The sequence below is a fragment of the Ammospiza caudacuta genome, chromosome 31 (assembly GCF_027887145.1).
Source record: "Ammospiza caudacuta isolate bAmmCau1 chromosome 31, bAmmCau1.pri, whole genome shotgun sequence".
Lineage (NCBI taxonomy): Eukaryota > Metazoa > Chordata > Aves > Passeriformes > Passerellidae > Ammospiza > Ammospiza caudacuta.
The window spans coordinates 549,803-570,601 of record NC_080623.1 but is presented as its reverse complement, the minus strand read 5'-3'; the positions used below and the strand labels follow the sequence as shown (position 1 = coordinate 570,601).

Below are 20,799 nucleotides of genomic sequence, written 5' to 3'. Positions count from 1 at the left end.
GGGGGAGAATCCAGGGAGTGAAAGAGACAAAGGGCCCAAACTCCTGGGCTCAGACACAGACAGGTCCATGGGGGAAGGAAAAGCTGTGCAAGGAAGCAAAGCCAGGAATTCATTCCCTGCTTCCCACAGGCAGGTGGGTGTTCGTCTGTGCCCAGGTGAGCAGGGCACACAAATGCCATCACTGCCAGCATCCCCCCCTTTCTGCTCCTTCCCCCTCTTTCCAGACTGATCCTTCTTCCACACGTTCTGGGAATGCCCTGGGCAGGAGTCAAAGTCCCTGTCCCAGCTGTGTCTCTGCCCCTTTCTGCTGCTCCCCCAGCCCCTCGCTGCCAGGGCAGGATGAGGAACAGGAAAGGCCTCGGCTCTGGGTAGGAACAAAAACCTCCTGGAACCTTCCCTCTGTTTCCAGGCCAAACCCAAGCCCTGCCCCGGAGAAGCCCCTGGGAAGGAAGTTCAGTCTCCCCAGCCCAAAGCAGTGCCCAGAGCCCATCCCAGCCCCAGGCACTGCCTTCCCCAGAGCATCTCCTCTAGGGCAGGGATGGCCCAGCGAGCACCAGCCGGTGGCGATTGCAGTTCAGGGGAAAACAGGCGGGAGGGGATCCATGCTGGGAGTTCCAGTGGTGCTTTATCGGCCAGCACACCCAAGGGCTCCAGGCACCAAGAACCAAGAACAAAGCAGGGTCCAGGGTTTTATATGGGACAAGGGAGGTGGAGCTTTGGTGTTGCCATGGTATTTTCTGAAAAATCACTTTGCCAGGAGTTTTCTCCTGAGAAGCTGAGAAGCCTCAGAGGAAAAGAAAAACAATAATTATCTGCTGCTGTGGAATGCAACAGGTGCATCTTTGATTGGTCCATGTTGGTTGTTTCTAATTAATGGCCAATCACAGTCAGCTGGCTCAGACTCTCTGAGAGTCACGAGATTTTGTTATCATTCTTTTCTATTCCTTGCTGGCCTTCTGATGAAATCCTCTCTTCTATTCTTTGAGTGTAGTTTCAATATATCATTTTCTTTTAATAGATTATAAAATAATAAATCAGCCTTCTGAAACACGGAGTCAAGATTCTCATCTTTTCCCTCATCTTGGGGCCCCTGCAAACACCACCACACTTTGGGTCTGAGGCCAATGGGCAGAGGGAACAAGGGCAGTGCAAAGGCGGGACAAAAGGGCAACAACCAACTGGGATTCAGGGGAGGAGCTGAAGGGAACGGGAACCAATAGGAAAGTGGGAGTGGGGAACATTCTAGAACTGGGGAGGAGAACAAGGATGATGTAACTTGGGTCACCAACATGTAACAGACATGATGCCAGCAGGACATGCACCAGGGGACAATGTCCCTACACCTGTGGGGATGCTGCCACCAGGATGCCTCCAGTGACACCAGCATGGCCCTGCATGGCCCCTGTGGGTGACACTGACCCTTGCCCTGTCCCCAGGGGCGGTTGGGGTCCCCTGAGCGCGGTGGCCCTGGGACACCCTGGTGGCTGTCACTCACTCCTGGGCCCCTTGTCACCAGCTGAACAAGCTCCCATCCTGCCCTGCTTGGGGGTGACATTTGGTTGGGACACCACAATGGTGGCAGGGAGGACGTGGTGGCAGGAACTGCATCAAGCAGCGCCATGGCTGAGATAAAGGTGCTGGTGGCACTGTGGTGGCACTGATGCTTTCCCAGTTCATGTCCCCATCCATGTTCATGTCCTCCCATGTCACCATCCATGGCTGTGTCCCCCCATGACCCTGTCCATGGCCATTTCCAACCCAGGTCCCCACCCAAGGCTGTGTCCCCACACGTGCCCATCCAAGCCTTAGTTCAATGTCTTGATTTTTACCCCAATTTCAGGGTTTTCAAAGGGATGAACAGAAACCTTTGTGTTTGAAGGCCAAAACAAAAGGATTTATGTGTCCCTGCCAGAAGAGCATCCACGTGCTTGGGTGGGTGGGAAGAACCTTTTTTGGAGGGGTTTCTACCCCACTGTCTCCAAAATCATGGGTTTTGCCCCAATCCGACCTGATTTGGTTGTGGAAGATGCCTGTGGGGCAGAGAGAATTAAAATGATGGATTTATGTTGGAGAAGACCTCCAAGGCCATCCAGTGTTACTTGATGCCACCAAAAGACGCAAAAAGTGAGATTTTTCTGGGGTCAGAAGTCAACAAATCTGCTCGAAGTCACTATAAGACACAAAACAACACGAGCGCACATACCACTGTTGTCAAGGTGAAAAAAGGAAAGTTTATTTTCTGACTCCAACATTTATAGTTTTCCAAAAGTGACAGTGGATCAGAGGGTGAAAGTCCCACCTCTCCAATGACTCTGGACAAACCAACAGACCATCAAATTTCTCCTCCTCCATCAAAGAATGCAAAACAATAAGTTATTTACAGGAAGTGTGTGAGAAAGTTTGTTACAAGAATATAAACATCAGAAGGCTTAGAAAATCTTAAAAAATCAGGGCAACAGCTCTCCACAATGGATTTCTGATGCTGGTCTGTGGATGTGTCCAGGTGCTCATGGGGAGCCAGGAGCCAGCCAGGTCTCTTCCTAACACAGATCACTGGCACCAAAGGTCACCAGGGCTCTGCCCACTGGGGTCACTGGGGATCATCCAGTGCTGATCCTCCAATGAGGGATGGAGCTGTGCATCTGGAGTAGCACACAAAGCTCTTCCTGCCCTGGGGACACTCCCACAGCTTCCCTCAGTGCTCGCTGCATTGGTGCTGGGTCAAGGCTGACCTCTGGGAGAAGCTCTTCCCACACTGGGGACACCCGTAGGGCCTCTCCCCGCTGTGGATGTGCTGGTGGGCAGTCAGGTGGGAGCTCGTCCTGAAGCTCTTCCCACACTCCCCACACCTGTAGGGCCATTCCCCCATGTGGCTCCGCTGGTGGGCAGTCACTTCATAGCTGGTCTTGAAGCTCTTCCCACACTGGGGACACTCGTAGGGCCTCTCTCCAGTGTGGATGAGCCAGTGCCTGATGAGGGTGGAGTTCTCCCTGAAGCCCTTCCTACAGCTGAGGCAGCGGAAGGGCCTCTCCTCTGTGTTGAATGCGCTGGTGCTGGAGGAGATTGGAGGTGGTCTTAAACCTCTTCCTGCATTTATCACACTGGTACGGCCTCTTCCCTTTGTGAATCTTCTGGTGGCAGATCCGGCTGGAGTTGCAGGCAAAGCTCTTCCCACACTCCCCACACTTGTAGGGTCGTTCCTTCGTGTGGCTGCTGTGGTGGATAATCAGGCTGGACCTCAAACTGAAGCTCTTCCCACACCTGGGACACTCATAGGGCCTCTCCCCGGAGTGGATGAGCTGGTGCCTGAGGAGGCTGTGCTTGTGCCTGAATCCCTTCCCGCAGTGGGGGCAGTGGAAGGGCCTCTCCTCGGTGTGAGTGCACTGGTGCAGGAGGAGGCTGGAGCTACTCTGAAAGCTCTTCTGCATTTGTCACACTCATAGGGCTTTTCCCCTGTGTGGCTCCTCTGGTGGAAAATCAGGCTGGATCTGGCTCTGAAGCTCTTCCCACAGTCAGGACATCCGTAGGGCCGTTCCCCCGGGTGGACGTGCTGGTGGCAGCTCAGGCTGGAGTTGTGGCTGAAGCTCTTCCCACACTGCCCACACTCATAGGGCCGTTCCCCAGTGTGGATTCTATAATGGTAGGTCAGGTGGCATCTCTTGCTGAAGCTCTTCCCACATTCTGAGCACTTGTGGGGCTTCTCCCCATCCTGAAGCTGCTCAGGGACCCCTGGCTCCAAGCTCTGGCCGCCTCCCTGGAACAGGGTGGGTCTTTCCTCCTCAGATCCCCGTGATCCACGTTTGCAGCCTCTCCTTGTGTGGGATCTCCAGAACTTTTCCTCCCCATTGGATTCCTGTCCTGTGGAGCCACTCAAAATGGCCTCTGCCAAGAGGTTCTGCCGTGGGGATTTGTCCTCCCTGCTCTCCATCCTCAGCTCCTTCCCTGGAGGAGGAAGGACAAGGAGAGGATGGGATTTGCCTCTGTGCCAGAGGGAAGGGGAAGGAGATTCCCCCAAGTGCATCCCTGACTGGACAGCATCAGCAGTGGGGTTGTCCTGCAGCCGGGGGCCATGCTGGGCTGGAAGATGGAGCAGGACAGAGGGGGAAATGGGCACTGACTTCTCCTCACTTGCCTAGGTGCCCTGGGCCATCTCCTTCCTCCTCACAGCCTCCTCCTCCACCTGGCCAAGGTTTGGGAATGGGAAGTCCTGGTTTGGGGAGCAAAACAAGTGCTGAGCATGTTGGGTGTGATGGACCCGGTGTCCAAGGGCAGCTGGAGAAGCCAGCGCCCCTTTCAGGCTCGAGGGGCCCGGACCCCGCTCATCCCCAGCCTCCCGCACCCCTCCCGGCTGCCGGGGGTCCCTCTGCACCGGGATCGCCCCTTTCCGGGGCTCTTCCCGCTCCTGGGCTCCCGCATTTCCCCCCCGGCTCTCCTGGGGATCCCCAGAGCCGGGATCGCCCCCTCCCTGCTGGTACCAGGCCAGCGCCCCGTGGGACCTCCCGAGATCCCTGCAGGGCCATTTCCGGCTCTGCTTTGGGCTCCTGCACGATCCAAACATCCCCGCCCCGCCAAAAAACCCTCTCGGAGACCCGCCCGCCATGGGCTTGGGGCAACTCCCCCTCCCCGCTCACCTGCGGGCTCCGGAGGGGCGGAACCGGGGCAGCCGCGGCCTGAGCGGGGGAACTGCGTGGGGTTGGTGCTGCAGCTTCTCCTCCGCTGTTCCTCTTCCTCCTGCTCTGGCCCTCCGCTTCCTCTACTTCCCGCTCCTCTCTGGCCCTTTCCCTTTCCTTTTCCTCCTCCTCTGTCCCTCCTCTCCCTCCCGCTACTGTTCTGCTTCCAGCCCAGCCCGGGCAGTGCCGGTACCCAAAAGCAGCTGCACTCTGCCCTGGGGGTGTTCCAAAGTGGCCCCGGCCCGCGCGGCTGGTGTTATGAACAAAAATTCGGTTAATATAAAAAGTTACAAAAAGGCAGCCAGATCACTGTCCCTGCCCAAGTTCTGCGTGTTTTGTCATTGTAATCACGGTTTGTTGAGGCTAATCACTCCTTTTGTATTAGTAGAGCCTTGCCTGAGGCTAAGTTGTACCTTTCCCAGAATAGTGAAGACACCTGAGAAGGTGGGGGGGGTTATGCAAAGTGACTCCAAGACCAGCATTTTTTGTGGGACCCCAACTCCAAACTCACGGAGAAAACCCCAAATACAACGAGCCAAATAAGAGTTGAGAGACTGGAGTGATGTCTGGATGTGAGGAGCGGAGTGCTAGGCCTGCAGAGATGCTGGAAACCTTCATTGTTCCTCACCCTGTCTTTGAGAGCCCCCGGGCCCGGTCTGGGAGCAAGCAAGACCCGGATCAAACCAACAACTGGAAGGGATCACCAGGCCCTAAAGGCTCCCACGAGGACCTGATCCCCAGCTCTGCCCCTAGTGGACAAAGCTGCGCATATCTTCCTCCTCTGAGCCGCCGTGGGAGAGACGACGGGGACTGCAGCCCTGCCAAGCCGCCCAATCCTGAGCTGATCACTTTTAATAAAGGCATTAGAAAGGAGAAGAAGTCTCCTGGCCCTGTTTATTTCAGCTGGGGGCGCTCGTCCGGAATAGCCACGCCGCAAGAGGACTCAGGACTGGTCATCTTGGATCTTCAGAGGACAGCTGGCTATCAGGACCAGAGGGATCGGCTCAGGAGCAGTGATGCAGAGCAGCACCGGAGCACCAGACTGGTGAGAAATCCGGTGGCGGGAGTGGGAGATGTGCACATGTGTGTGTGAGTGAGACGAGGCCGGCAGCCAGACCCTCGACCTGAGAGTGGACCCCTTAGTACTGCGTTTCTGGCTGTTCGTGAGAAACCCGGCCAGAATATATTATTTGAATATCCAAAAATGCTCTTTTTCTGCAACCTCATTCACTGAGAAAGTCAAGAAAAGGAAAATGTTATGTTTTAGTATGATTTGGTTAAGGGATTTGAAAACCCCACAACTTGATTTCAAAGTTAATCGTAGGAGATGGAATTTGTCAAGTTCTAAGTGATTTAATTCTTCCCTTCCTTTTCTGGCAAATTTCCCTTTTCCAGGCAGCAAAACCAACACAAAATCTTCATCATTAGGGATCATGAACCCAAACTCCTCAAACCAAAGGGGGTGGAAATAAACAGAATCCCAAATATACAGGAAAGGAACTGTATAAACCATAGGACTGACCTCCTCTGGCATTTGCTCTCCACCTCTTTTTCAGCTCTGTTTAGGGAATGCTACCCTTTGAACATCAATATTTTATAATATTTATAAAATTATTATAATATATTATTAATGTAATAATATAACCTTACATAATATTTTATAAAATATTTTATCAATACAACCCATAGAATTTGCTGGTCACTTACAGGCCGCAGTTTGCCATAGGAACTTTCTGCAGGAATTCGTGGAGGTTGAGAGAATCCAGGAGACTCTGAACCAAAGCTGTTTTCTGAGGGAATAAGCAACACCCCATTACAAAGAAGCCCCTCAGTATTGCTGAATTTATGTTGTAAAAATGCTCCTTTTTTCTGAAAGGTTTCTAAAGGAAGCCTTTCCCAAAACGTTTGCAAATTTCTCACCGTTCGTCGACGGAGACCTGGGGAAAAACTGGGATCCTCTTTTATCCGGGCTGGGATAGGGACTGGTGGGAGGCTGGTCATACAGAGGCAGTGGTGGCAGGGAGTTGTTGGCCTTTGGAGTGGGGGATACCTGTGCCAAAAAGAGGGAGAAGCTGCAGTAAATCCTCCTTGGCACATTTAACACACACACACCAATTTTCCAACCCATCCCTACTCCAGCAAGTTCCCTCTAGAGCAAAAGCAGCTGGCAGGCAAGTCTGGGAAGGAAAGCCAAGGTATCCAACAGGGATTCAATTTTTTAAAATCACAGCTTGCCACTGAACAGAAATTTTCAGCCTCTCCCAGGTAATTCAGAGAGGTTTTTTTGAAATTCCCAGTCAGTAGAGGCACCCTTGGGACTTTTTTTATTGAAACCTGGAAAATTGGAGGGTGTAATAGTAAAAAGACCGGCAAGAGACTGAGGTATATACATCCCAATAGTCCCTTAGGAGAATTGTTAGTAGTGCTACAATCAAGGCCAAACACAGCTTTTGGTCAATCTCGTTTTTAGGCACCTTTGCATGATGAAGACTTGGACTAGAGCGAGCGATAGGGAGGATTTTATGTGGCAGTGACCTGGCGGATTCCTTCCCACAGTCATGAATATTTTGTGCCTTTTGGTTTTTTTTGTTTGTTTGTTTGGATTTCTCTACATCGTTCTTCTTCTCTTAGCACAAACCAAGACAGGCCAAGATTGGCTTTTTTTCTTGGCTGGAGATGCTCCATTTTGATGTGGAGACAAAGAAAGAACCCCGTTCATGCAGCTTAGTCTTAGCATCCTTAGGATTCGAATAAGATTTGTCCGTCCCGAGAAGGATTCAGGTGGTTCACAAGCCCTGCAGGCAAAGTAAGTCCTGACAAAGGAGTCAGGCAGAAACCCCAGCGAAGGAGGCTGTGGTTTGCTTTTAAGTCCTGATACGGTGCAGCCTAAAAATTGGCGGGTTAGGCAAACTAAAAATCAGGCAGTTATTTTTCCTGACTGAGGGAGTCAGGCACGAATTGTTAGTAAAATGGGATTCTATAGAGGCCACAGAGGGATTAGATAAAGTGGAAATGATCCATTATTGTGTGGAAGTGTGGCCAGAATTAGAGTTGCAAGGAGGATGGCCTTGGTGTGGGACAAAGGATAAGTGGATGTGCCAACAATTAAATAATTATCTGACAGCTCAAGGCGATACTGATCATGAGCAATTACTGTATGTATCTTGCTGGTTAAAGAGCACTGTTGGGGATGAAGGGATGCGAATTTGTAAGGTACAGAGGAAGAAAGAGGGAAATGAAGGAGGGGATGATAGGACTAGTAAAAGATGGGACCCCCTGGATTATTTGCCTCCTTCTGCCCCTCCACTTTATAATCCTCTTCTTCAGGAACCTCAAATGGCACGACCCGGTTTCTTAAGGCCGAGGCTTCGTGTGTTCAAGTCCCGATAGATGTAAGACCTGATGTTGGGAAAGTTGGGCAATCAAGAGGTCGGGCAGTTGTTTCAGTATAAATTCCTGAGCATCAGGCAGAAATTTGAAGTTCAGTGGAGGAGGCTGAAGCTCCTCAAACAAGGTTCTTCCCCCAGCTGCCATCTCATTACCACCTGCTCAAATTCCTCCTTCTACCTCTTCAGCTTCCGCTATGATAAACCCAGTATTTCCTTCAGTTCCTTCTGCATCACCACAAGTGCCTACTCCACCTGCTGCATTCCCCACCCCTTCTCCAGCTCCGCTTAGTATCCGCTCAGGCTCTTCTACCCCTCCTATTGCTGTCCCTTTACCTCCTCCTAGCTGGGACACAAATGCCTCCTCGCCCAATAAACAGCTATCAGCTAATGCACCTGCTGATGGGCAGAAAGTTCAGGGTAACCCAGATATCCCTCAAAGTAGTTTGGCATCTGAAGATGGGCCGTACTGTAGCACCAGATCCAAGACCTCCAAGGCAGAGAGACTCTTTCCCCTCAGAGAGGTTCCTATGGGAGGAGTGGCGGGAGGTGTTGGCTTTGTGAATGTTCCCCTAACTGCTTCTGAGGTGAGAGGATTCAAGAAAGAGTTGGGGCATTTAGTTGAGGACCCAGTGGGCATAGCCAACCAAGTGTATCAATTTCTAGGTCCAAATATCTACACTTGGGGGGAGATTAATTCCATCCTGAGTATATTATTTTCCCCAGAAGAGGTCCAGATGATTAGGGCAGCTGGCCTCAGAATTTGGGAGAAAGATAACAGTCCAGGATCCCAGGTGCCAACAGGTGAACAGAAATTCCACTAACGGATCCCAGCTGGAACCCTAACCAGGAGGAGAGGAGGAAGGCCATGATGGAATATAGGTCTTTGATAATTCGGGGGATCAAAGAGTCAGTTCCAAAAGGAACTAACACCCAATTGGCATTTGAGGGTACACAGGAGAAAGATGAAGCTCCTGCTGCCTGGCTTAATCGCCTAAGGCGGAACTTCCAGTTGTACTCTAGAATAGACCCAGACACCCCAGAAGGTCAAATGCTGCTAAAAGTCCAATTTGTTACCAAATCTTGGCCTGATATAAGGAGAAAACTGGAAAAGATGGAAGATTGGCAAGAGAAGGACATTAATGAGTTATTAAAAGAGGCATTGAAGGTGTATTTAAGGAGGGAGGAAGAAAAAGCAAAGGCCAAGGCTAAGGTCATGGTTGCTGTAGCTAGAGAAAATGCAGGGTGGGCAGGTCCACCACCAGGAGGAGGCAAGGATAGGTCAGTACTGTCAGGTGCAAGCGGGATGGAGACACCTCAAGGCTCTTTGAGAGAGCGACATTGCTATTACTGTGGAAAGGCAGGACACGTCAGGAGGTTTTGTAGAAAGCTCAGTCTCGATGAGGCAATAGCCAGGGAACAAGATAATTTAGGGAAGATCAGCCTCTAGCAACTGGAAGAAGCTTATTCATGGATGACTCTTCGAGGGTAGTAAATGGAAAAAGAGCTTCAGGTTATGCCATTATAGATGGAGAAACATTACAAATTGCAGAAAAAGGGAAACTATCCCCAAACTGGTCAGCCCAAAGTTGTGAAATATATGCCCTGAAAAGGGGACTGGACTTACTGGAGGGGGACCGGGGAACCATTTATACAGATTCCCACTATGCGTATGGGACAGTTCACACATTTGCGAAAATATGGGAGGAACGTGGGTATTTAAGTTCAAAGGGAAAGAGCTTAGCCCATGAGAACCTAGTCCGATCAGTATTAGAAGCTCTACAGAAACCTACAGAAATAGCAGTGGTCCATATAAAGGGGCACCAAAGAGGAGACAGTTTAGAAGTTAGAGGAAACCGACTGGCTGATCAGATAGCCAAAGAAGCAGCTTTAGAACCAGGGGATCCAGTAAAAATTTTGAAGGCAAAAATGACACCTGAAAAAGGGGAAGAACCTGTATTTAGTGAAGAAGAATTAGAAGCTATAAAAGATTTAAAGTTACATCAGGGAGAATGGTTAACCTCAGATGGACGGGTGTTTTTGAATAAAGCACTGGCTCGGACAGTGCTAACAGAACTACATAAAATAACTCACTGGGGAGTCCAAGGACTATGTGATCATTTCTTAAGAAATAACCTATGCATTGGTGTATATAGCCTGGCTAAAGCTGTTACAAGAGGGTGTGTCATTTGTCAAAAAGTGAACCAGAAAGTTATGAGAAAAGTAGCATCTGGAGGAAGGGAATTAGCCTTGAGACCCTTCCAAAGCATACAGATAGATTTCACTGAGATGCCCCCAATGCAAGGGTACAGATATTTATTGGTTATAGTTGATCATCTAACACACTGGGTAGAAGCCTTCCTGACCAGAAGGGAAACAGCTCAAGTCGTAGCAAAAGCAATCCTAGAGAACATTATCCCCAGATATGGTATGGTGAACACCATAGATTCAGACCGAGGTCCACATTTTGTGTCCCAAACATTACAAAATATAACTGGGGCTTTAGGAATGAAATGGAGGTTGCATACTCCGTGGCACCCCCAGAGTTCTGGGAGGGTGGAGCGAATGAACAAAACTCTCAAAAATGTGTTAACTAAATTGATTGAAGAAACAAAAATGAATTGGCTGAAGTGTTTGCCCCTAACGCTATTGCGCATCAGAACAAGACCTCGGTCTGACATAAGAATTTCACCTTATGAAATGATGTTTGGGCTGCCATTCTTGTTAACACCTTATAGCACAGGAGACTATCTGGAAGGAGAAGAAGCTACCAGAAAGTATTTAGAAAGAATTGGAAGAACTCTGGAAGGAATTAGAAAAAAAGGATACCTTCCTCAAACTTCCCCTCTTGACACCAAAGTTCACAACATTAGCCCAGGAGATTGGGTTTTGATAAAATCATGGAATACAGGAACATTAATGCCTAAATTTGAAGGCCCAGGTGCTCCTGATCACAAATTCAGCTGTGCGGACCAAAGAAAAAGGTTGGACTCACATTACAAGAATAAAAGGGCCAGTCTCACCCCCAGGTACAGGACCAGATCCAACATCAGCTTCCCCCTCTGGCATTGGACCAGAGTCCACACCACTCTCACCCCCCAGCGCTGGACAAGATTCATCTTCTTCACAAGCTAAATCACCTGAGTATACTGTGATAAAAGGACCAAAGGATTTAAAGTTGGCTCTCAGAAGGAAGAGTCAAAAAGACTGAACTGTGTGGGAAAAAATTGGTATCAAGAGTTCTAATATTGCTTAAAATGTTTCAAAACTGTTATGTGTAAACTATGTTGGAAAAAAGTTTAAGACTGTAAATAAGTGATTCTGGTTTAAGTTCCCCAATTTAATTCTAAAGACTCCAGGTTAATCCTCTACAGGACACTCCCCTGGAGGGGAAACCAAAATTGGTAGGGAACAGACCAAGAGAGGTTTAACCAGAGAAGTGGGTAGAAGGGACTCTAAAGAGCTTGGAAGCTTCTTCTCAGTAAAAAAATTCCCCAAGAGGCAAGGCCGGGTGGGCAGGCTGTGCAAGATGACCCATATCAGACTCTTGGGAAGGGTAGTAATGATGGCTCTGATTGCTGGTGGTGCTCTGGGGAGCCCAGCTGAGCCGTGCAGTGAACACTACCAACCCCTCTAAGAGAAGGAAGTGAGCTCCTTGTCGAGAGTCCACATCAGTTCTAACCCTGATTGTGTTAACCCCTCCCAATTGGTCCTTTATCAGAAAAATAGCAGAGTGTATTGGAGAGCACACAATACTGCCACTTTTAGGCAGCCACTCCTAGGAGTGTGCCCTATAGGGGAAGCCTGGTTGTGCTTTGAATGTGATGCTGCTGAGACAAGCTCAGCAGATCTAGTAAAAAGCAAAGAAATGGTGAAAATGGTAAGAAAAATTGGTTTTTACAAGTACTTATATGAGTGTACTGGAAAAGAGATAAACCCCTTTTGGAACACATTTCAGGGGGAGCTCTAAACCCCTAGGTTTGATCTGGTCTGGCAGCTGCGCCGCTAGAGTGATAAAACCAATTTTCTTATTACCCAAAGAAACTGGATCAAGTTTGGGAGTTCCTATATATAATGATTTGGGAGAAATTAAACAAAACAGGCAAAGTGAAATAGAAATGGAGAAAATCCAAAATTGTAAAAGCCAAGTTCGAATCCCAATATCTATGTTAAACAAAGTAATCCGGCTCCAGGCAGTATTAAAAATAAAGAATTCAATTATTAGGAACATTTCAAATGAAATAAAAAGATTAGCATGTGTAAATAATGAAGAACAAACTCCTACACTTGATCCCAGTGAGTGGGAGAACCTGAAGATTTTCAAAAAGGATGTATGGGAAAAGGTAGTTTTTCTTGCTGTGTGTGTACTTGGAGGATTGCTCTTTTTACTATGCTTATTTATCTGTTTTAGTAAAATAGCACTGGCCGTGCAGACGAACCTGAAGAAACCAAGAAAAGTAACAAGGTTAAGTAACCATGATTACCAAAGTGCACAAGAGATATATAGTAGATTCAAAACAAAAAATTGTGAGTTGATGTGAGCTTAGAATTTAAGCTTGATCAAAGAAAAAGAGGGGGGACTGTTATGAACAAAAATTCGGTTAATATTTTTTTTGTGAGAAAAAGTTACAAAAAGGCAGCCAGATCACTGTCCCTGCCCAAGTCCTGCGTGTTTTGTTATTGTAATCACGGGTCGTTGAGGTTAATCGCTCCTTTTGTATTAGCAGAGCCTTGCCCGAGGCTAAGTTGTACCTTTCCCAGAATAGTGAAGACACCTGAGAAGGTGGGGGGGGTTATGCAAAGTGACTCCAAGACCAGCATTTTTTGTGGGACCCCAACTCCAAACTCACGGAGAAAACCCCAAATACAACGAGCCAAATAAGAGTTGAGAGACTGGAGTGATGTCTGGATGTGAGGAGCGGAGTGCTAGGCCTGCAGAGATGCTGGAAACCTTCATTGTTCCTCACCCTGTCTTTGAGAGCCCCCGGGCCCGGTCTGGGAGCAAGCAAGACCCGGATCAAACCAACAACTGGAAGGGATCACCAGGCCCTAAAGGCTCCCACGAGGACCTGATCCCCAGCTCTGCCCCTAGTGGACAAAGCTGCGCATATCTTCCTCCTCTGAGCCGCCGTGGGAGAGACGACGGGGACTGCAGCCCTGCCGAGCCGCCCAATCCTGAGCTGAACACCTTTAATAAAGGCATTAGAAAGGAGAAGAAGTCTCCTGGCCCTGTTTATTTCAGCTAGGAGCGATACTGGGAGCACTGGGAGCGATGGTGAGAGCAGCGGGCAAGAACTGGGAGCGCTCTCCCTGCCGGTGCCACTCTTACTGGGAGCACTGGGAGGGAACTGGGAGCAAACAGTGCCTGGACGCGGCTACAGCCGGCGGGGGGCAGGGGCGGAGTAAAGGGTGTGGTTATGCTAATCAGGGAGCGATCGCGAGCTGGGATTGGTGGGCAGGAGCAGCGCAGGGTTTGCATGGTCACGTGAGGGCCAGGGGGGGCCTTGTTTTGTGGAGAAAAGAAGAAACCTCACAACTTTGTAAAAGTTGTAAAGCTCGGTATGCTTTTATTACGACGCGTGCCAGACGCAAGCCTCCCAAAAAGGCAAGTGTGCCTCTGAAGACCTCGGGTCTTCTTTTATCCCCCTTCCAAATGCATATGCATACAATTTCACAATAGGTTCATACATATTCATTCCGTGTGACATTTAGCAGCAGTTCTTCTTTATCAAAGGAATTTCTAAGTCGGGGGCAAATCGACCTTGTGGTCTTTTCTGTTTTTCTTTCTCTGTCTCCTTGCTGTCTCGGCATGCGAGTTTTTCCTTCAGCTTTGGCCTCACAGACTTTTCACCTTTCTTAGACACTTCACCTAATTCAGAATGGATCTTTACTCTGTCTCATTCCCCCCTTTCCTAGGAAATAAGTAAATTCTTTTACTTAATGAAAATCTTCACGACAGTAAGTGTCTTTTAATGCTTCACCATGTACGTTTGACAAAGATGTTAGTACAGCTATTCGTTGTAGCATTCTCCAGTTCCAAATTAACAATATAATATATAATCCTAAGCTTATCCCAACTAATATTAGTAAAACTACAATGGGGTGGCACAACTTATTAAAGATTCCATTCGCAGTTGGTGACCACCCAAAGATCACATCTCACCAGTGATGATCCATATTTTGTTTTATTCTTTGTAGAACTCTGGTTATCTCCTTTGTATCATGTTGGACAGTAATTAAGGTTTTCTTTCCTCTTTCTTGGATTTCTCTCAAGCCTTCCAATAGGTCTTGGTGCTTAATTAATTTTTTCACTAATGTAAGGTTCATCTCAATAGGAGTAGGTGGTAGTCTGTGATACAGTGTGTAATTGGCTTTAATCAGCTGGTGGGATATCACTGGTACCAAATAAGAAAAATCACACCCGATAATCTTAACAAAATTACAAATACAGAAATTAGAATGGTTTCTACTAGACAGAATAACATCATTGCTATCAATTTGTACAGCAGCACAGGCAGTCCTCAGACACACACACCCTTTTCCAGTATATACAAGCACAGTTTTCTGGTCAGTACCTGGATGAATTTCAAAGTGACAAATACTCTGTTCAGTGTCCAAACACACATCCTGAGCATTAATAGTATTGCTTTCACAAATGAATCCCATTTGTTCTCTAGTAATGCAGGATTCTAAGTTTACTGTCTGCCACTTTTCATTCATCTTTTGTGCCCACACTCTATGTTCTGAAGGACAGAGTATTGTTTTTTCATGGTTTAATCCTAGGGCAATGATCGGATGGGTAACATAAACAGTGGCATTACGTATGGTAAGCACAAAGGCAGCGGCCACATCAGAAACAGGATCATAGGTGAAATTCACCATAGTCCACCAAGATTGAAACTTCCTTTCAAAATGAATTGCATTATCCCACACAATTTCTTGAATTTCAGCTGGAAAATTACCTTCACCCCTTTCCCATATGATCAGAGCTGCTGTTGCTTGTATCCATAACTGTGCTTGTATACAACTGAAAGCTAAAGACACATTATCTTCAACTATACTAAGTGCTTCTACTATCAACTTGTGGTCTTGGTCCCCGGCCTTTTCATACTTCCTTACTTTGGCAGTACTTTTGAAATCTGTCACTGGCAAGTTCCTAATGCCAATAGAGATTACTATAAAGGCTGCTTCAATTTTGTTAGGCTACCTGCTGCAGTGGCCAGTTTATTCATCAGTATTTCTGAATCAATTCCATTTAAAACTCCTAATCTTGTCCCTAATATGCCAGTTAGATGTTTGTTATGGGGAACAGGAACTGCTTTCTGTCCAGGACTATCCCTCCCTGCCAGAGGGATGTGCTGGGCTCACACTGCCAATTCAGACACACTTCACAAGTGTATCTGACAGAGGTTTAGGTCATACTTGAGGCAGATGTTTGTTCTGAAATGTAGAGACCTCAGCGAATCTCTTTCCCCCTCCAAAGCACCTGATTTCCCAGATGTGTGGCAAGCAGGAATGTCTCTCCTGGTCTACAAAACCTCACCCACCTTGCCCCTAGCTTCAGGTCCAAGCCTCAAGTAAATAATGAAGGGGAAGTCTGAGAGAAGAGCCTAAATTCATTGCAGTGCCTCAGAAGAAACTGGGATCAGGTTTCTGCTACTTGAAACACTCAGCACAAAAGTGATGCTCAAAATCCTACAGCCTGCTGCTGAGCTCTGAGGGGGGGGTCTCTCTCTCTACCTTTTTTAAGCAGAATCCAACTACCTCAGACTGGGACAATCACTGATCCAAATTTCAGTAGGAAAAGGGATAGCTATAAATAAAGAAAATCACCTTCCTTGCTTGGGTTAATTTACCACCTGCAGTTCAGCACCCTTTACCAGCCATTGCCTGAGTGTTCAGCCAACCAGCTTGGAAAATGACCTAAGGAAACTGATTTCCTGGTGTTCTTGGTTTTAGGCACCAGGAGAGCTGGCTCCTTCCTTTCTTGTTCTGCTCCTGAGATATTCCTGTTTTTGTAACCATGTTGTCCAGCCCTCAAAGGAAGTTTTTAGGAAGGAGGAGCAGGCTGGTTGGATTTTTGAGATGTTAATTTGCATTATCAACTCCACACATTTGAGAGACCATTCTGGATTGAATAATAGCGGTTGTTCAGTCACATTCTTTACTACGTTAGGTTCAAGTTTGGAGTTTGGGTAGAGTCTGAACTAGTATGGGGTGTATAAGGCCCTGCTGTGGTAAAGAGTGCAGTGTCCACTTTGAATTCAAATGCAAGTCTGATAGCAATTCGAGCTCAAAGGCAGGTCACTTCTACAGGCTGCATCAAGGTGAAATTACACAAACAGTCTGATTCACTTAGGTTATTACAGACTTGCTGGTGCTCATATACACCAGGGGAGGTTCAGACACTAATTACATCTGGTCTCCCATAAGCCGTCCTATTGATGACCCAGCACTTTACTTTGATTTCTTCTCCTCAGATTCCTTGAAGTGTTCACAGTTCCTGTTCCTGCTATTCTTGCTCCTCACATACCTGATTCTCGTGGATTACTACAGTAGATATGTTTAAATCTTTTATCTCAGAAGGTTTTCCCATGGATCCAGTATAATGATTAAATGCCAGGGACCAAGGCCATTCAGCATTGCTTTGGATAGAGGTACTCTCTAGTCCTAAAACTTCAGTTATAATTCCATACAAAACAATCCTGTAAACTAAAGTATGAACTACTCCCGACCGCAATATACTCATTTTGCCCAAGTAAGTTTTAGTCTCAGTTCATTGTCTCCTGGTGTCACTCCTGAAGGGGCTTCTGGGCCTTCTTCGCCCGAGAGTGATGGATCCAGGCATTCTGCTCCTTGATTTTGATTGCAGTGAAGGTGGTGAGAAGTACTTGCAGTGGTCTCTCCCACTGAGGTTCTGAAGTCTTCTCTGTAAGAGACTTAACATATACATCATCCCCAGGCTAACTCCCTGCTCCAGATGGCTACTAATCTATTGCACTATTTTGGAAATGAAATGTGATTCTTTATCTGAGGATATTGTGGCTGGAACTCTGAAATGTGGTATTATTTCTTGCAAAAATAATCTGGTCACCTCTTGAGCTTTTACAGTTCTGGTGGGGAATGTTTCTGGCCACCCTGAAAATGTATCTATTAATACCAGTAAATACTGATACCCCCCTTTCCTTGGGAGTTCTGAAAAGTTGATTTGCCACCGCTGTCCAGGCCCATGGCCTCTCCCAGTCTGACCGAGTTTCGGCCCGGGGGGGGTATTTTGAGGTTAGTCTGGAGGCAAGGATCACATTATCAGCTCACCTGAGTGATAGTGGCATATAAATTCCTGACAATGATACAACGATTCTTTCAATCAGATGTGTGTTCTAGAAAGCCTGCGGAAATTACTGCTTCAAAGTCAACACTTCATTTCAATGCACTCAGTATCACTCGCAGCCTTGGTCATTTTGAGAGAGGAGCCACACTCTATAAAAGGCTTTTAAGTAGTTAGGCCCTAGTGTATTTTCTAGTGCCCTTCCTTCACTAGTAACCATGAAAATGGGAAGGGATTACTAGCTCTCTTTCAATGTAGCCCACCCCTTGCAGTTGTACATCTCTTTTGATTAGTATTATTGTATTATGGCTTACCTTCAAGGAAAATCTGTACCTCACCCTTTGCTGCTTTCTTTGCCTCTCCATCCGCCAGCTCATTTCTTTCCTCCAATTTTAAGCTCACTCTCTGGTGTGCCTTAATATGCTTTCCCAGGTAGCTGAACTGCTTCCAACATCTGGATTGTCTCTTCTTTCCCTGTGAGGTCAGCAGTCCCCTCTCCTTCCGGATGGCTCTATGTGCATGTATGACTCCAAATGCATACCTCAAGTCTGTGTAGATGGTTATTCTCCTCCCTTTTGCCCTTTCCAGAGCACGGGTCAGGGTAATTATCTCAGCCTTCTGCGCAGAGGTCCCTGTTGGTAAGGGTCCAGACTCAATTACCTCTCTGTAGGTGGTCACTGCATACCCAGCATGTTGCTTCCCATTGGCAACGTAGCTGCTCCCGTCAGTGGACCAGGTCTCTGCATCGTCCAGAGGAGTGTCCTTTAAGTCTGGGTGGCTGGAGTACGTAGCTTCAATGGTCTCTAGGCAATCGTGGTGTACTGCTTCTCCTTGATTTCCGCTGAGAAAGGAAGCTGGGTTGACAATATTAGTCACCACTATCTCTACATCATGCTCTACCATGATGGCCTGGTATTTCAGAAACTTCTGCGGTGAAAGCCAGTGGCCACCCTTTACTTCCAGTACTGTGGACACTGTGTGGGACACTAGCACGTAATTTTTGTCCCAGGGTAAACTTACGTGCCTCTTGAATATTCAGCACAACTGCTGCTACAGCTCTGAGGCAACCTGGCCATCCTTTGGGTGTTGCATCTAGTTGCTTAGAGAAGTAAGCAGCTGCCCTCCAGCATGGACCCAAGTCCTGAGCCAATATTCCCAGGGCAATTCCTTGCGTGGAAAAATAGAAAGAGTGCTTTACTTACATCTGGAAGTTTCAAAGCTGGAGCCAACATGAGGGCACTCTTTAGCTGGTGAAAGGCCCGTGTGGCGTCTCTTGTCCACTGGAGATCTCAGTTTCCATCGGCAATAAGAGCATAGAGGGGTCTGGCGAACAGTCCATAATTATAAACCCACAGCTGGCACTACCCTGCCATGCCTAAGAAGGTTCAGAGTTCTTTCGTTGTCTGGGGTTTCAGGGTTTGGCATAGGGCTTCCCTGCCTTAAAGTCTGCTGCTCAGCACTCACTTCTTACCCCAGGTAGATTACCTTCTGTTTCACTACCTGTGCCTTTTTCTTTGAGACTCTGCATCCTTGGAGTCCTAGGAAATTCAAAAGGCTTACCGTCCAGGTTTCTCCTGCTTCCCTTGTCCGAGTAGCTACTAGAAGATCGTCCACGTACTGCAACAGCCTCCTTTCCTCTCGTGGAGCTTCCCGGGACTCTGGGTCTTTGCAAGCTGTTCTCCAATCGGAGTGGGGAATCTTGAAGCCTTCAGGCACATGGACTATGTGAGCTTGTGTTTGAATGCAAAAATTTTCTGGCTGGCTTCGTGGATAGGGAGGCAAAAGAAGGCATCTCTTAGGCCTAAAACAGTGAACCAGGTTAGCTCAGGTGTTAAACAAGTTAGTAAGGTATATGGATTTGCTACCACAGGGTGTAAATTCTGTGTTATCTTATTGACAGCCCTTAATCCAGTACTATCAGTTATTGGGCTGATTCCTTCCTTATCTTCCTTTTGAGGGTACTACTCAGTTCTTACTAGTTGTGTTCTTTCCTTAAGCTTGATGCTCATGGGGGAGCATCTTTCACTCTCCCTGGTAGAGCAGAGGCCCATACCCTTGAAAACACTTGTTTACTTATTCTAATATCTCATTACTAATGTCTTTAATTTCAGTGTCTGTTAATGTTAAGCTTAACCTCTTTATATCATTTGCCTCCAGAGTAACCTTTCTCATTTGAGAATGTTTAGCAAATTGAGCGAATTGTACAAAAGCTCTTAGGTACACATAGTACACATGTTACTTTAAAGCTTTGCACAAGTATGCCTTCTCAGACTGGCCTATTGTTCATTCCCCACACTACAACATAAACATTCTCCACAGGTACTAAAGCTTTATTAAAACTGAATATATGACCCTTGTGTCAACAAAAATTCTTCCCTTTTGGGGAGGTCATCTTTACCCTTCCTCCCTTACCTTGGGAGGAGCCTTTAGCAAATCATATGTACTCATTTTGTGAACTGTGATTGCTTTGCATTTCAGCATGATAATCCTTGCCTGATTTCATATGTTGCTATCTTATGCTGCATGCTGAACAACATGTTTGATTTGCTTTCTCTTTGCCTTGTTTTCCTTTTCAAGGGCCAAGACCAGAGGGCGGTCTGATCTCGCAGTCTCTTTGCCATTCTGGGTGATTTCTTAAAACAAAAAGACATTTCAGCATACAAAAACCCTTTCCCATTTATCTTCCTATTATAAAACAGTACTTACTGCAATGAAGTATTAAAAATCTTTTTATTTTCTGAGCTTCTCCTACTGGCAGCCTTCTCCCAGTAAGCCCCTCCCAAAAGGGGCTAATTTAGGAACCTCTTTGCTCTGGTCAGTTCTCATTACCTCTTTCTCCCTGCCCTATCTCGCTTCCACTCAAACCTCTTTTTACAGACCTTCACAGTAGTTTCTCAGTTTTCCTCCTACACACACACAGCTCCAGGTGGCAAGTATCAGATGTGATTCCCACACACAAGCTCTAAGACCTTAGGTTCTGATCAGAAACCTCTAATTTGCACTCGGGGCATGTGCCCTGACGCTTATTACAACAGCAATACCAGCGTTTCTCACAAACACTGCACTGCAATAATACCTGCACATCCAGCTTTTGCCCACAGGTCATTCCCGTGTTCCCTGGGGAGACAGGGCAGCCAGAGCTGTCCCTGTGCCCAGGGGACAGCCACTGTCACCTCACGCAGCATGCTAATCAAAAACGTGACATAGACACTATGTCCTGATCAAACAAGACATCAGTCTTTTCTAGTTCTCTTCTTGCACAATCTAATTAAGCACTGTGTCTACTTACACTTGTTTTACTGCTTTGCAAAAAGGCTGTGCTAGTCACAGCCGAAATTCTGATATGCCCACAGACACACGCACCCGCACCCCCCCCCCCCCCCCTTTTATCTCAAATTCACTAGAGTCAAGGCTT

General features: G+C 47.3%; 1 protein-coding gene across 1 annotated transcript; it reads right to left on the bottom strand.

Annotated features, from left to right (window-relative positions):
- Nucleotides 1-2,695: 2,695 nt before the first annotated feature.
- Nucleotides 2,696-3,928, bottom strand: LOC131569695 (zinc finger protein 418-like). Its single transcript, XM_058821958.1, is given in 3 exon segments — nucleotides 2,696-3,040; nucleotides 3,042-3,424; nucleotides 3,427-3,928. Coding segments are annotated over 3 exon segments (1,230 nt in total).
- Nucleotides 3,929-20,799: the final 16,871 nt, after the last annotated feature.